The sequence below is a fragment of the Heteronotia binoei genome, chromosome 11 (genome assembly GCF_032191835.1).
Source record: "Heteronotia binoei isolate CCM8104 ecotype False Entrance Well chromosome 11, APGP_CSIRO_Hbin_v1, whole genome shotgun sequence".
NCBI lineage: Eukaryota > Metazoa > Chordata > Lepidosauria > Squamata > Gekkonidae > Heteronotia > Heteronotia binoei.
In genome coordinates, this window is record NC_083233.1 from 78,847,125 (window position 1) to 78,862,249 (window position 15,125).

The 15,125-nt window shown below is 50.0% G+C and overlaps 1 protein-coding gene across 1 annotated transcript in view; it reads left to right on the forward strand.

Annotated features, from left to right (window-relative positions):
* Nucleotides 1-15,125, forward strand: part of MLXIP (MLX interacting protein) — a 76,682-nt gene that overhangs the window by 31,043 nt on the left and 30,514 nt on the right. The window contains exons 2-6 of the mRNA XM_060249167.1: nucleotides 27-133; nucleotides 1,802-1,887; nucleotides 4,477-4,566; nucleotides 5,157-5,198; nucleotides 7,064-7,235. Of these exons, the coding sequence (XP_060105150.1) occupies nucleotides 27-133; nucleotides 1,802-1,887; nucleotides 4,477-4,566; nucleotides 5,157-5,198; nucleotides 7,064-7,235 (497 nt within the window). The remainder of the gene's footprint in view (nucleotides 1-26; nucleotides 134-1,801; nucleotides 1,888-4,476; nucleotides 4,567-5,156; nucleotides 5,199-7,063; nucleotides 7,236-15,125) is intronic.

Here is a 15,125-nt window from a genome sequence, read left to right on the forward strand (position 1 = left end):
ACGGGAAAATCTCTTCTCTCTTGCAGCGGCAAGCTGGTTTCGCCCAAGTGGAAGAATTTTAAAGGCTTAAAGCTTCAGTGCAGGGACAAAATCCGGCTCAACAACGCCATCTGGAGGGCGTGGTACATTCAGTGTAAGTATGGCTGCCTGGAAGCTGCTTTAGGAAGGTCTGTGCATCAGCTGGCAATGGACAGAAGGGTTAAGGTCCTTCACTCATCAGGATTCTACCCTTGGCTGTTCACCACCCTCACTGCTGGTAGACGTGAATGGCCACGCGCAGAAAATCCAGCGTTTGCTTCAACGTGAAACCTCCCCCCGTATGGTCATTCCCTTCTACGAGCAGCGATCCGCTGTTCAAACAGCCATGCGCTCTTTCCACAGCAATCATTTAACTTCAGGGAGGGAGGCTGGGGGCAGGGAGGAAGCTGTACAATTTAGATGTAATTCAGAAGCTGTACATTCACCACATTTTAAGAAGGATATAGACAAGCTGGAACGGGTCCAGAGGAGGGCGACGAAGATGGTGAGGGGTCTGGAGACAAAGTCCTATGAGGAAAGGTTGAAGGAGCTGGGCATGTTTAGCCTGGAGAGGAGACAGCTGAGAGGTGATAGGATCACCATCTTCAAGTCCTTGAAGGGCTGTCCTATAGAGGATGAGGGGTCTGGAGACCAAGTCCTATGAGGAAAGGTTGAAGGAGCTGGGCATGTTTAGCCTGGAGAGGAGGCAGCTGAGAGGTGATAGGATCACCAACTTCAAGACCTTGAAGGGCTGTCATATAAAGGATGGGGTGGAATTGTTTTCTGTGGCCCCAGAAGGTAGGACCAGAACCAGTGGGTTGAAATTGAATCAAAAGAGTTTCTGGCTCAACATTAGGAAGAACTTCCTGACAGAGCAGTTCCTCAGCGGAACAGGCTTCCTCGGGAGGTGGTGGGCTCTCCTTCCTTGGAGATTTTTAAACAGAGGCTGGATGGCCATCTGACAGCAATGAGGATCCTGTGAATTTAGGGGGCGGTATTTGTGAGTTTCCTGCCTTGTGCAGGGGGTTGAACTAGATGACCCTGGAGGTCCCTTCCAACTCTTATGATTTTATGATTCTAAGACATCTGCTCCCGACCTCAATAGAGGTAGTCTCGGGGGGTTAGAATCATAGAGGGGTGGGGAACAGTGGCTCTCCAGATGGTTTTTTTTGGCCTACAACTCCCATCAGCCCCAGCCATTGGCCATGCTGGCTGGGGCTGATGGGAGTTGTAGGCAAAAAAACATCTGGAGAGCCACTGTTCCCCACCCCTGATCTAGACCAACCCCCTGCACAATGCAGGAAATTCACAAGTCCCTCCCCCCTACACATGTGCCCAGTGACCCCTGCTCCAAGCCCAGAAGATTGGTTAAAAGAAATCTCTCTAGGATCCCTGGGGCCAAAATGGCCTGGAGAAAAATTGCTGCCTGACCCCAAAGTGATGACCAGCATTTCCCTGGGCGTGTCAGAAGGGGCCACAAGAACTAAGCACTGACGCAGCCCTTCCAGCCCTCCTCATGATGCGCCTAAGTTCACAGAATCAGCATTGACCAGTCCTTGCTGGCGAAAAGATTCTGACTTTTTAGCACCTGCAGAAGTTAAAGTCTGTTCCAGAGATCCCTTTCTATGCTCCTCCTTTATGCAGTATGGGGAGGGCGGAGCGCACAACTCTGATGGTGCAGCAGCTGAACGGCTGCTCTGTGACGTCCTCAGGGCAGGGTTCAGCCTGACCCTTGTGCTGCCTCCTCTTGGGACATCCCCGGTCGTTCCTTTTTCTATTGCAGATCTGGAGAAGCGAAAGAACCCCGTCTGCCACTTTGTGACTCCCTTGGATGGCTCTGTGGAGGTGGATGAGCACCGTCGCCCTGAGGTATGGCCCAAAAGAGCCTCGAGGGAAGAAGACCCAACTGTGTGTTTGATTTATATGCCCAGCATTCTTGCCTCCTCTCCGTGGTTTCAGCAAAGCAGCAGCGGTGGCATAGCAGGACAGAAAAGTAAAGCAGCACGAAGCCATAGTATACGAAAAGAAAATAGGAGAAGCCATGTTGGATCAGGCCAATGACCCATCCAGCGCAACACTCTGTGTCACATAAGAGCATAAGAGAAGCCATGTTGCATCAGGTCAATGGCCCATCCATGTGCAACTCTGTATCACATAAGAGAAGCCATGTTGGATCAGGCCAATGGCCCATCCAGTCCAACACTCTGTGTCACATAAGAACATAAGAGAAGCCATGTTGGATCAGGCCAGTGGCCCCTCCAGTCCAACACTCTGTGTCACATAAGAACATCAGAGAAGCCATGTTGGATCAGGCCAATGGCCCATCCAGTCCAACACTCTGTATCACATAAGAGAAGCCATGTTGGATTAGGCCAATGGCCCATCCAGTCCTACACTCTGTGTCACATAAGAACATAAGAGAAGCCGTGCTGGATCAGGCCAGTGGCCCATCCAGTCCAGCACTCTGTGTCACATAAGAACCTAAGAGAAGCCCTGTTGGATCAGGCCAGTGGCCCATCCAGTCCAACACTCTGTGTCACAGAAGAACATAAGAGAAGCCATGCTGGATCAGGCCAGTGGCCCATCCAGTCCAACACTCCGTGTCACATAAGAACATAAGAGAAGCCATGTTGGATCAGGCCAGTGGCCCCTCCAGTCCAGCACTCTGTGTCACAGAAGAACATAAGAGAAGCCCTGTTGGATGAGGTCAGTGACCCCTCCAGTCCAACACTCTGTGTCACAGAAGAACATAAGAGAAGCCCTGTTGGATCAGGCCAGTGACCCCTCCAGTCCAACACTCTGTGTCACAGAAGGACATAAGAGAAGCCATGTTGGATTAGGCCAATGGCCCCTTCAGTCCAACACTCTGTGTCACATAAGAACATAAGAGAAGCCATGCTGGATCAGGCCAGCGGCCCATCCAGAGTGTTGCACTGTGTCACACAGTGGCCAAAAGAAACAAGCGCCATCAGGAGGTCCACCAGTGGGGCCAGGAAACTAGAAGCCTTCTCACTGTTGCCCCCCTTAAGCATTAAGGTTACAGAGCATCACTGCCCCAGACAGAGAGTTCCAATGATAAGCTGTGGCTAGTAGCCACTGATGGACCTCTGCTCCGTATGTTTATTCAATCCCCTCCATATGTTTATCCAAAAAGTGTTAAAATGCACAGCGAAGAGTATTGAAAAGCACAGAATAAGTTGAAAATATGTTAGTAGCGCAGTTGAATGAAATCAAAAGAATTGGAATGAAAAACAACAAGTCTATAAAATGTCTGGAAAAATGCAGGTTTGTTGGCCTGGTGCTGAGAAGAGATCCAGGGGCAGGCAAAGGCCTTGCTGAGATGGGGCACTACAGCAAAGAAGGCCCAGTCCCTCTCGGCTACCACCGTCGCTTCAGAGCAAGGCTTCACATAAAGCTCAGAGAACTTGGTCAGAGTCCTATGGAAGGTGGTGGCCCAAGAGGGACCCTGTTTCCAAACGATGTAGAACAGCAGGGTCAAACATGCAACCTGGGGACTGAATTGGCCCCTGAAGGACTCCAATCAGCCCCCTGAGCAACTGGCTGTCATCTGCTTCCTTCTCCCTCTCTCTTGCTTCCTTCTTTGCCAGGCTTACTCAATTGCACAGGAGCTAGAGAGCAAAGCCCCTATTTTTTCCATTGGCTGAGACTCCTCCCTTGGGGAGAAAGGGGGGAGGAGAGCTTGCTTTGTCAGGCCCTCTCAAACACACAGCAGAGCTTCTCTCTTCTTTCTATTGGCTGAGGCTCCTCCCCCTCCTGGTCCCCTGGGGAAGGAAGGAAGGAAAGAGCCAGAGTTTCCTTTGCCCAGTTCCATGGATCCCATGGGAGAGATACAAAGAAAGCACCTTTACGACTGAGTGCTAATGTTTTAAGCACGTTTTATTTTAAGGGGTTTTTTTTAAAAAAAACTTTAATTGTGTATAAAGTTTATATCTCTGCTACCTGGCATTACATTTTATGGCACACACGGCCCACCTGAGCTATGGCTCAGCGGATGGAACGCCTGCCTTGCATGCAGGAGGTCCCAGGTTCAGTCCCCGGCAGCTGGAGTCCTGGAGACCCACTGCCTGTCTGGGGAGGCAACACCAGGCAATGCAGATTGGGCCTTGAGAATAGTAGAAGAATTGCAGATTTATACCCCACCCTTCTCTCTGAATCAGAGACTCAGAGCGGCTTACAATCGCCGTTATCTCCTTCCCCCGCAACAGACACCCTGTGAGGTGGGTGGGGCTGAGAGAGCTCTGATAGAAGCTGCCCTTTCAAGAACAACTCCTGCAAGAGCTACGGCTGACCCAAGGCCATTCCAGCAGCTCCAAGCGGAGACGTGGGGAATCAAACCCGGTTCTTCCAGATAAGAGTCGGCACGCTTAACCACTACACCAAACTGGCTCTCCCCCCCTTTTATTTCTTTTATTCTCCCCCCCCCCTTTTATTTCTCAGGCTATTGCAACAGAAGGGAAATACTGGAAACGGCGGATAGAAATAGTCATCCGAGAGTATCACAAGTGGAGGACCTATTTCAAGAAAAGGGTAAGCATGTTCCCAGAACGAGTGTTTTAAGTGAAAATTGTTTACCATGATTCCATTGTCAGCTCACCACTAAAAATTAAACATGCATTCGTTACGTTTAGGGTGCTTAGCACTTTCGTAGTGCACTAGAACCTTCAAATTGCATTGCATTGTGGATGAGAACTGAAAAAGGAGAGAGATGAACGGTCTGCCTCTGGCCGCAAAATGAGCTTGTGGCAAAAGCAGAGTGAAGCCAGGGAGTTGCTGGATTCCTCGGTCTCTTACAGTGCAGTCCCAAGCAGAGTTATACCCTTCAAAGTCCACTGAAATCAGTGGGCTCCGAAGGGTGTATCTCTGTTTAGGATTGCACTGTTGGGCACTGTGCCAACCTGTAAACTTTTAGGATGACGAATGATCTTCTGTGTTCAAATTTATTCAACCTGTTAACCCTGGAACCACCCCAGTTGAGATTGTGGAGTAGCCACCTCCCTCTTTATCAGAAAGAATTCCTTGCCCAGATGGGGGCTTCAGAGCCTGACGCTCCCCCCACCCCCCACCCCATGTTATGATCTTGCTGTTTTCAAAAAACATATTTTCTTTTCCTTCACCAGTTGCAGAAACACAAAGATGAAGACCTCTCCATGTTGGTTCGGGTAGGTGTTCTGTCCCCCCTTTCTGTTTTCTCTTCAAGTAAGTCTCAGAGCTGTACCCCAAGACATTTTTTTTTAATTTAATAATCAGTAACAAACAATACAAAGGTAACAGTGTAGACAGTGATAAAACACACAAAGGCAAAAATAGTTTCCCATTTAAAGAAGATTTAAAGACGATTTTGGATTTATATCCCGCCCTATACTCTGAATCTCGGAGTCTCAGAGCGGTCACAATCTCCTCTACCTTCCCCCCCCCCCACAACAAACACCCTGTGAGGTAGGTGGGACTGAGAGTGCATTTATAGCAGCTGCCCTTTCAAGGACAGCTTCTATGAAAGCTCTGGCTGACCCAAGGCCATTCCAGCAGGTGCAAGTGGAGGAGTGGGGAGTCAAACCCAGTTCTCCCAGATAAGAGTCCGCACACTTATCCACTACACCAAACTGGCTCTCTAAAGACAAGGAGTGTACTGATTAATATAATAAGATTTTACTATATATATACGGAGCGTTTTGCAAGCATATCCGTGTAAAAGGGATCACTATTTTCTCAAGAATAGGGGACCACTTAGCTATAAAATTTAGTTGAGTTTGATACGGATCGACTCGATTTAAACTTGCTGAAATTTTGTCCATAATTAAATGGTCCCAAACCTTGAATAACCAAGATTCAATTGTCAAAGCTTTGGTATCTTTCCATGAATGAGCTAATACTGACTTTGCAGCACAGAGATATTTTAGCTTGAGACAGCTTAATGTTGGACCAGTTATTAAGTAAAAAAACATCAGGATGTAAAGGGATAGACGTTTGGATAATATCATTAATGAAGTGCATAATACGGCCCCAAAATAAAATGAGGGCGTTCCCACCAACAGTGCAAGTATGAAGCGACGTGTCCACAGCCTCTCCAGCAGAGCAGGGAAAATTGATAATTAATATGTCCTTAGATGTACTTCGAAGCCCAAGGCCCAGAACTGTTTAAAATTGATTAGGAAGAGGCATCTGTTGGGGAAGCTCTTTTTTGCTTAAAACAGAGAGCGGCGCAAAGCCATGAACGGGAACTAAGGTGTACCGAACGAGACAAGCTGTCCTGATGATTGGTTCAGCGAAACCCAGTTTATGTAGCAGCAGTGTTTGAAGTTTGAATGGGCAGCACAGGGTAGGTCTTAATAAAACCCACAAGCCCCACCCCCCCATATAGACCTTCAGAGGCCAAAAGTTCGCCCTCCCCAAAATCTGCTGAAAGCGATAGCTACTGACATCCCTACAACGCATGTGCCGCTTATCCTGAGTCTTGATGGCCATTGTGTAACTCTCCTGTACGACAGCCCTGTTAGCAGAGTCATTCTTAAGAACATAAGAGAAGCCATGTTGGATCAGGCCAACGGCCCATCAAGTCCAACACTCTGTGTCACAGTGGCAAAAAAATTTTATATACACACATACACTGTGGCTAATAGCCACTGATGGACCTGTGCTCCATATTTTTATCTAAACCCCTCTTGAAGGTGGCTATACTTGTGGCCGTCACCACCTCCTGTGGCAGTGAATTCCACATGTTAATCACCCTTTGGGTGAAGAAGAAGAAGCCGCCCTGAGACACTTCGGTGCGAAGGGCGGGGTATAAATCCCAATATAAATAAATAAATAAATATAAGTAAGCTGCTGCAGCGCAGCCGCTGTTTCTTAGCTGAGATATAAACCCCTCTCTCCAAGTCCATCTTGGAAAGAAACTGCACCTCAAATGGTCCATTACAAATTTGCGCTGGTGAATGCATTCTTTCTCTCCCAGGCCTGTGAGGAATCACAGGGATTGCTGATGAGTCCCATTCCAGGATTTTGTCTTTAACGTTCTTTTCCTTCCCAGGACGATGACACGTTACTGTGGCATAAGGACACGTATGGCCGGGAAACTCCTGTCCCCATGGAACTGGACTCCCTCTTCTCTACAGACATGCTCATGTCAGAATTGCCGGACACCCTCTTCTCCACGCTCTCCTCTCACCAGCCGGTTTCCTGGCCGAATCCCAGAGAGATAGGTACCTCCTAGCCCTTTTTTTTCTCCTGCTTCCTTCATTTTTTTCCCCCCTAGCCAGACAAAGTGACTTGCCTCTTTCTGTCCAAGCAGGCTTCCATTAGCTACTTGCAGTTTGACCTGGCCCGTGGAATTCTCTCTCTCTCTAAGCACATTTGCCCGGTGCTGGCTGCAGGACTTTGTTTGTGGCAGAAACTCCTTTGCATATTAGGCCACACCCACCCCCCTGATGTAGCCCATCCTCCTGGAGTTTACAGCAGGCCCTGTAGGAAGAGCTCTGTAAACGCAAGACGGAAGGAAAAAAGGCAAGCAGGAAAATAGATGGGGAGGGAGAGGTAGAAAGAAAGCAACTTTAACTTTAAATGCATACTCCAAGCCACCAGCTTGCTGGGTTGGAGGATTAGCTGCATCAGCGGTGTGTGGCCTAATATGCAAAGGAGTCCCAGCTGGCTGTATTGGCTTTGGGGTGCACAAAGAGTTTCCGGCTCAACATTAGGAAGAACTTCCTGACCATTAGAGCGATTCCTCAGTGGAACAGGCTTCCTCGGGAGGTGGTGGGCTCTCCTTCCTTGGAGGTTTCTAAACAGAGGCTAGATGGCCATCTGACAGCAATGAGGATCCTGTGAATTTAGGGGGAAGTGTTTGTGAGTTTCCTGCATTGTGCAGCGGGTTGGACTAGATGACCCCGAGGCGGCTTCCAACTCTTATCGTTCTATGATTCTATGACATGCATCTCCAGAAGGAGCGCCTTGTGTGTGGAATTGGCTGCTGAAAGATTGGTTGTAGGCGAGCTCCCAGCATTCCTGTTGTGTTGGTTTTGTGTGGGTTTTTTTTAACTCTTGAAGTTCTGAGCTTGGGTCCATGTTCAAGAGAGGAGTAGAGTCCAGCCCAGAGAAGCTGAGCTGAGGGGAGAGGCTGGGAAGCAGAGCAGTTGGCCCAATTTCAGTTTCACTTTGAGAAGGCAGCAACTGAGCACAGTGCAGGAGGGCCGCCGTTTGCTTTGCTCTGATGCTCACCGGGCAAGCTTGAGCCAGCCGCTGCTGCTTTGTGTAGAGAAAAAGAGGTTGGATCTATATCCTGCCCTTCAATACCCAAAGGAGTCTCAGAGCAGCTTACAATCTCCTTTCCCTTCCCCTCCCCACAACAGACACCCTGTGAGGTAGGTGGGGCTGAGAGAGCCCTGACAGAAACTGCTCTTGAGCAGAACAGCTGTGAGAGAACTGTGATTGACCCAAGATCATACCGGCAGGTGCAGGTGGAGGAGTGGGGGATCAAGAGCACTTAACCACTACATCAAACTGGGATCTTCTTCGTGGTCTCTGTGCAGTCCCACACATGGGTTTTCCTATCAGGACGAACCCTACCTCGGAGATTTTAAATAGCTAGCCTAGGCGTTATTTTTGGCGCGCACTCCCTCCCGCTCTGGGGAGCAGGCATCCACTGCGCATGCCTGTAGCGCGAGGGAGGCGCCCAACCCACTCAGTTTCTTTCCAACCGCCGCCCGGGATAGTCCTACCTCGTTGCGCTCCTCACTTACCTCAGATATCTAGCCTTCGTTTTCCTCAAGTTTCCTCTTATTTCATCCTTCGCTATTTCTTCATATTCTTATCTTCAAAAAAAAAAAAAAAAAAAAAAAAAAAGATTTAGATAAATATCTTCCCCGCTTTTTCCTCAGACCTCCCTTCCCCCACCCCCACCCCCCCCCCGGGCGTATGGAAGGAAGGGACAGTAAAATAACTTTCAAAAGGTGCTCGCGCTGTAGGGCGAAAATCCCTACATCGGACGGGCATTCGCTTTGCTTGTTCTGTTTGGGAGAATCCCATAAAGTGGACGCCTGTGCGCACTGCCTTCAATTTTGCAAACAGGCGCGAAAAAACAGAGCCGCTAGACTCAGAAGCCACTTAATGGAGTCTGTGCTCCAGCCTGATATGTCGCAATCTTCGTCAGCAAGTAAGTCGCCTCCCCTACTGACTCCCCAAGGGGACGGCGCAAGGTCGGCAGCTTCAGTGGCCATTGCTCCCAGCAAGCATAAGTCCGGCGATGCCGCGAAAGCCGGCGACGGCGCGAGAACGTCAGAACAAACGGCCGCGGCGACTAAACCAAAGGGCGGGAAGCACACTAAGAAACATAAGCATTCCGACCCGAAGGGCCAGAAGGATTCGAGAAAACCGTCCGATCCGAAGGCTCCGCGGAAACCGACAGACCCGAAGGACCCGAAGATTCCGAAGGACTCGAGAAAATCCTCCGAACAACAGAATGAGCCTGAGACGCAATGCGAGCCTTCCACTCCCGGATCCGACACCCAGGAAGTGACCACCCCGGCTACGGAGTCGCCGCACCAGCAGACGGAAGAAGTTATTCCCATTCCGTCCCGATCCCCTTCCCCGCATGGATCCATGCTAGACCCTGCGCTGGAGCCGATTCGAGACCCGCAACAGTGGACTCGACACCACATCAATCCTAGATCGTTCCGCGATATGTCGAATCCCATCCAGTACAAACATGATGCTTACAGGTACTTCGATGCGCATCGGTTCCCAGCCAGGTCTCCCAGCATGGAGAGATATAGGTACCTTCATGCGCGTTTCCCGGAGAGATCCCCTAGTAGAGGGAGGGACCGCCATCGCTACAACCCGAGATCTCGGTCCCCATCCATGTCCCCGAGGCGACGCCATTATGCTTCAAGGTCTCCTTCCATCGAATCCCATGCATGCTGCGGATACCATCATTCTCGGTACCGAACCGATTATCACATGAACCCATCCAAGGAAGCGACTCCTGTCCAACGGAGCAAGCAACCACCGAGACAGCCGTCTCCGACTCCTTCCACTTCGACTTCTAAACCTAGGGGTGCGATTCCAGTGGAACCCAAAAGCACGACTCCAACCAGACCGGACCTACCTGAACCCGAACCTGACTCTGATGCTGAATCCGAAGCTCAATCATCGGATTCGATACAGTCCATGTCCCCTGGGTCCCCTGCTTCAGATATCGCCAAGCCCGCGGATTTGTCACCTTCCGAAGGGGCAAAGACATACCTGGACTTGATTGCCAATATGGCCTCTGCACTTAACGTAACTCTTACTTCGGATGCACCCAAGGTGACAGACGTGGTACACGACCTGGTGCACTCAGATTTACCTGCTGGTTCCTTTCTGCCGATGCTGCCGGTACACCTAGAAGCCATCAAAGAAGCTTGGGACAACCCAGCCTCCATTCCCCCGACTTCAAAACGAATCGAATCCCTTTATAGGATCCAAGCACCGGATTCGAAATTTTTATTTAGCCATCCAGCACCGAATTCTCTGATAGTGCATTCATCTTCTAAAACCAAACAGACCCGCCACCCGGTACCCCCTGAGAAGGAAGGCAGGAAGTTAGATACTCTTGGAAGGAAAATGTATTCAATCTCGACGGCAACTGCCAAGATCAACAATTACCTAGCATACTTCGCCGCGTATTCCCACAATATCTCCTCCCAACTGAATACGCTAGTCTCTGCCCTGCCTGACCCCTCCCAGAAACAAGCCTGCAAGCTACTTCAGGAGCTCAACAGGATTTCAAAGCAACAGATAAACACCATCCGTCACTCTGTGGGGTGCACTTCCAAGGCGATGGCCGCCTCCATTGCCCTAAGACGACATGCTTGGCTTCGATCCTCCTCGTTGCAGCCTGATCTAAAATTCAAGATAGAAGACCTTCCCTTCGATGGCCAAGGTCTCTTTAATGCCACAACGGACGATATACTGTCCACCGTGGACGACAGCCGCAAACGAGCGAAAAGATTGGGGGTAGCCCAACAGCAGCAACAACAACAGAGCTATAAGCCCAGATCATGGAAACCAACCCCCTTCAAACGTTCCAGATCCCCTCGACAATCTGAATACTGGAAACGTAAAGCTCCTCCTCCAAAGCAATCCTTTAACCAGAGACAGCAGAGACCACAACCACCTAAAAAGGCTGCATCTTCATCGAAGCAGTCTCTTTGACTTTCTACCTCTACCACTTCAGCACGTCTCCAGGCTTCTTCCATTTCTCGACAATTGGCAACAAATAACCACAGACAAATGGGTTCTGAACATTATTTTGAGGGGCTACTCCATAGAGTTCCAAGCACCACCAAAAAGACATCATTTTGTTTCCACTCCCCCATCACCTTCCCTTCAGGAAGAAATAGACACCTTAACAGCCAAAGCGGCTATAGAGCCTGTCCCAGTCCAGTATCATCGGACAGGTTTTTATTCCAGGTACTTTCTAGTCCCGAAAAGGGATGGGGGACAGCGCCCGATTCTGGATCTAAGAGCCCTAAACAAATTCATCCGCCACAGAAAATTCAGAATGATCACCTTACAATCGATTCTGCCATTAATCCCCAGAAACTCCTGGATGGCACTGGTAGATTTACAGGACGCATACTTCCACCTGACAATACACCAATGCCACAGGAAGTTTCTGCGTTTCGCCGTTGGCAACAACCACTACCAGTTCCGAGCTCTGCCCTTCGGACTTTCCACGGCACCACGGACATTCACAAAATGTATGGCGGTTATTGCAGCGTACCTCAGGCAACGCGGCGTTGCAACCTACCCATACATAGACGATTGGCTCCTTGTGGGAGCTTCAAGGACACAGTTGATGAAGGACATTTCCATCACACTTGCGCTCCTAGCAAACCTGGGCCTCCAGGTCAATCATCAAAAGTCACACCTTACCCCAACTCAAGACATTCAGTTTATTGGGGCTCGTTTGTGCACCACGGACCACAAGGCGTATCTTCCTGTGGACAGGATATCCTCCATTCAGACGCTGGCCACACAAATAATGCAACAACCCAAACAAGCGGCCTTCAACATTCAGCGCATGTTAGGACTTATGGCAGCCACAACGGCAGTTCTGACACACGCAAGACTACGCATGCGAACCCTACAAATCTGGTTCGTCCGCGCGTTTCGACCCCAACACCAATCTCAAGGAACGGTCCTCACTGTTCCGAGCCACATCCTCCCTTCGCTCGAATGGTGGACAGTTCGAGCTCACCTGCTTGCGGGAATGCCCTTTTTACGGCCAAGTCCATCAGCAGTGGTTACAACAGACGCCTCGAGATGGGGCTGGGGAGCTCATCTCGACGTACTCACGGTCCAGGGGCAATGGACACCGTACGAACAGTCGCTCCACATCAATTGCTTAGAGCTTCTAGCTGTTCACAGAGCGTTAAAATCGTTCCTTCCATCTCTTCAAGGCCTACACGTACAGATCGCCTCAGACAATGTGGCGACGGTTTTTTATATAAACAGGCAAGGAGGGACAGCATCCACCCGCCTTTGCAAAAGAGCAATGCACCTGTGGCATTGGAGTATTGCCCATCAGATCCACCTCACTGCGGTACATCTTCCTGGCATACAGAATGTTCAAGCGGACAGACTGAGCAGATATTCCATCAACGACCACGAGTGGTCACTCCACCGGTCATACCTTCTGCCAGTATTCCGGAAATTCGGAACTCCGTCAATAGATGCGTTTGCTGCACCAGACAATGCACAGTGTGCGATCTTTTTTATGAGAGGTCCGCCCTCACAACAGTCTGCAGGGGATGCCTTCATACAGACGTGGACCGGTCCACTACACTTCCTCTTCCCTCCCTTTCCGTTAATAACACGGTGCATACAGAAAATTCAACTGGACAACACAGATTGCATTCTCGTGACGCCATGGTGGCCACGTCAGCCATGGTTCACAACCCTTCTCCTCCTGTCAGAAAGCACTTACCATCACTTCCCTCTGGCACACAACCTCCTGTCCCAACAGAACGGCAGGGTTCTGCACCACGACCCGAACAGACTTCGCCTGACGGCCTGGAGGATATGTTCTCAGACTTTCCTGAAGGAGTAAGACACGTTCTCCTTAATGCAAGGAAACCGTCAACAAGGAAGTCATATTCCATGAAATGGAAAAGGTTTTCCATCTACGCTACCAAGCATAATTTCAGACCCTCCTCGGCTTCCATGCCTCAAATCTTAGCATATACACTGCATTTGTCAGAAAAGGGCCTTACGTACTCCTCTCTGAAGGTGCACCTGGCAGCAATCTCAGCTTTTCACCCGCATGTACAGGGTCGAACTGTTTTCTCACACCCTGCTGCGAAATCCTTCTTAAAGGGAATCTTACATTTGCACCCACCACTACGGCAAATGTATCCTAGCTGGAGTTTGTCACTAGTGCTTAGCCAACTAGTAAAACCGCCTTTTGAACCTATGGCTACGATACCACTTCACCTCCTCTCATGGAAAACGGCTCTTTTAGTTGCACTCACCTCTGCTAAAAGAGCAAGTGATCTCTGCGCGTTCAGAGCGGACTCGCCTTACACCATGTTTCACCATGATAAGGTGGTGTTACGGCCAGATCCCGCTTTCTTACCGAAGGTGGTCTCCGCATTCCATCTGCATAGAACCACTACCTTACCTGCCTTTTTCCAACGGCCTACGGATAAGGGCCAAGAAGCTCTACACTGTCTAGACGTGAGAAGAGCACTCGCCTACTATATAGATCGAACTGCATCGTTCCGCACAGACTCCAGACTTTTCGTGGCCTACGGCCGCCGTTATAAGGGAAAAAAGATATCTACGCAGAGACTATCAAAGTGGTTGGTTGCTGCTATAGAGCTGTGCTACAAGCTCGCGAAGCAACCAGTTCTATCTGCCATAAGAGCTCATTCTACAAGAGCTTTGTCAACGTCATCTGCCCTTGCCAGGGGTGTATCCATGGAGGACATTTGCGCTGCTGCCGCTTGGTCTTCCTCCTCGACCTTCGCCACGCACTACGCTTTGGACGTTCGTGCTAGGCGGGATGCATCCTTTGGACAGGCAGTTCTTCGCTCCATCTTTGACTAAGAAGCTGGTCCGGGCTTGGTGAGTAGTTACTTACCTTATAGCCTATAATGTGCTGCCTATGTTGCACTAACCTTTGCACTATTTTTTCCTCCAACTCTAGTGCCAGCACCCACCGCCTTGCAGATCAGCTTATCAGTCACCCATGTGTGGGACTGCACAGAGACCACGAAGAAGATAAACAGGTTACTCACCTGTAATTGATGATCTTCGAGTGGTCATCTGTGCAGTCACACACGCCCGCCCAGCCGTCCCCGCTGCTGGCTACTTGTCTTATATATCCGCGCTCCTATTATGTCAGCGGCGGGGAAAGAAACTGAGTGGGTTGGGCGCCTCCCTCGCGCTACAGGCATGCGCAGTGGATGCCTGCTCCCCAGAGCGGGAGGGAGTGCGCGCCAAAAATAACGCCTAGGCTAGCTATTTAAAATCTCCGAGGTAGGGTTCGTCCTGATAGGAAAACCCATGTGTGTGACTGCACAGATGACCACTCGAAGATCATCAATTACAGGTGAGTAACCTGTTTTTCTCCCTGCTAGTTAACTGAATAGCAAGGGACCGACCTGCTTTCAGGCCATATATGCAGACTGCTTTAGAAGTCTGGGGTTGGCTACCTCTCCCTTTGGGGAGGATGTTTCCCTGATCGCATCCTGTTTCACGCATCTGGGATTCCAGGCAAACCGATCTTCGTTTAGCTATTAAGTACCATTCCTAAGAAGGGTAAAGTGTGTATGAGTGTATTTCAGGGCCAGCATCTGCATACCTTTCTGCAGGGAGGCTCTCAGGACTCCTGATGGGGACAACTCCTGTTGCCCCCCCCCCCCCAACTGAACCCCTCTCCTGCCATCTTTCTGCATGCCATCGCTTTGCCTGAAGTGCTCTGCCACCCGTGCTGATGGGCCTCCTGATGGCATCTGGTTTTTTTGACCACTGTGTGACACAGAGGGTTGGACTGGATGGGTCATTGGCCTGATCCAACATGGCTTCTCTTATGTTCTTATGTCTTGGGCACT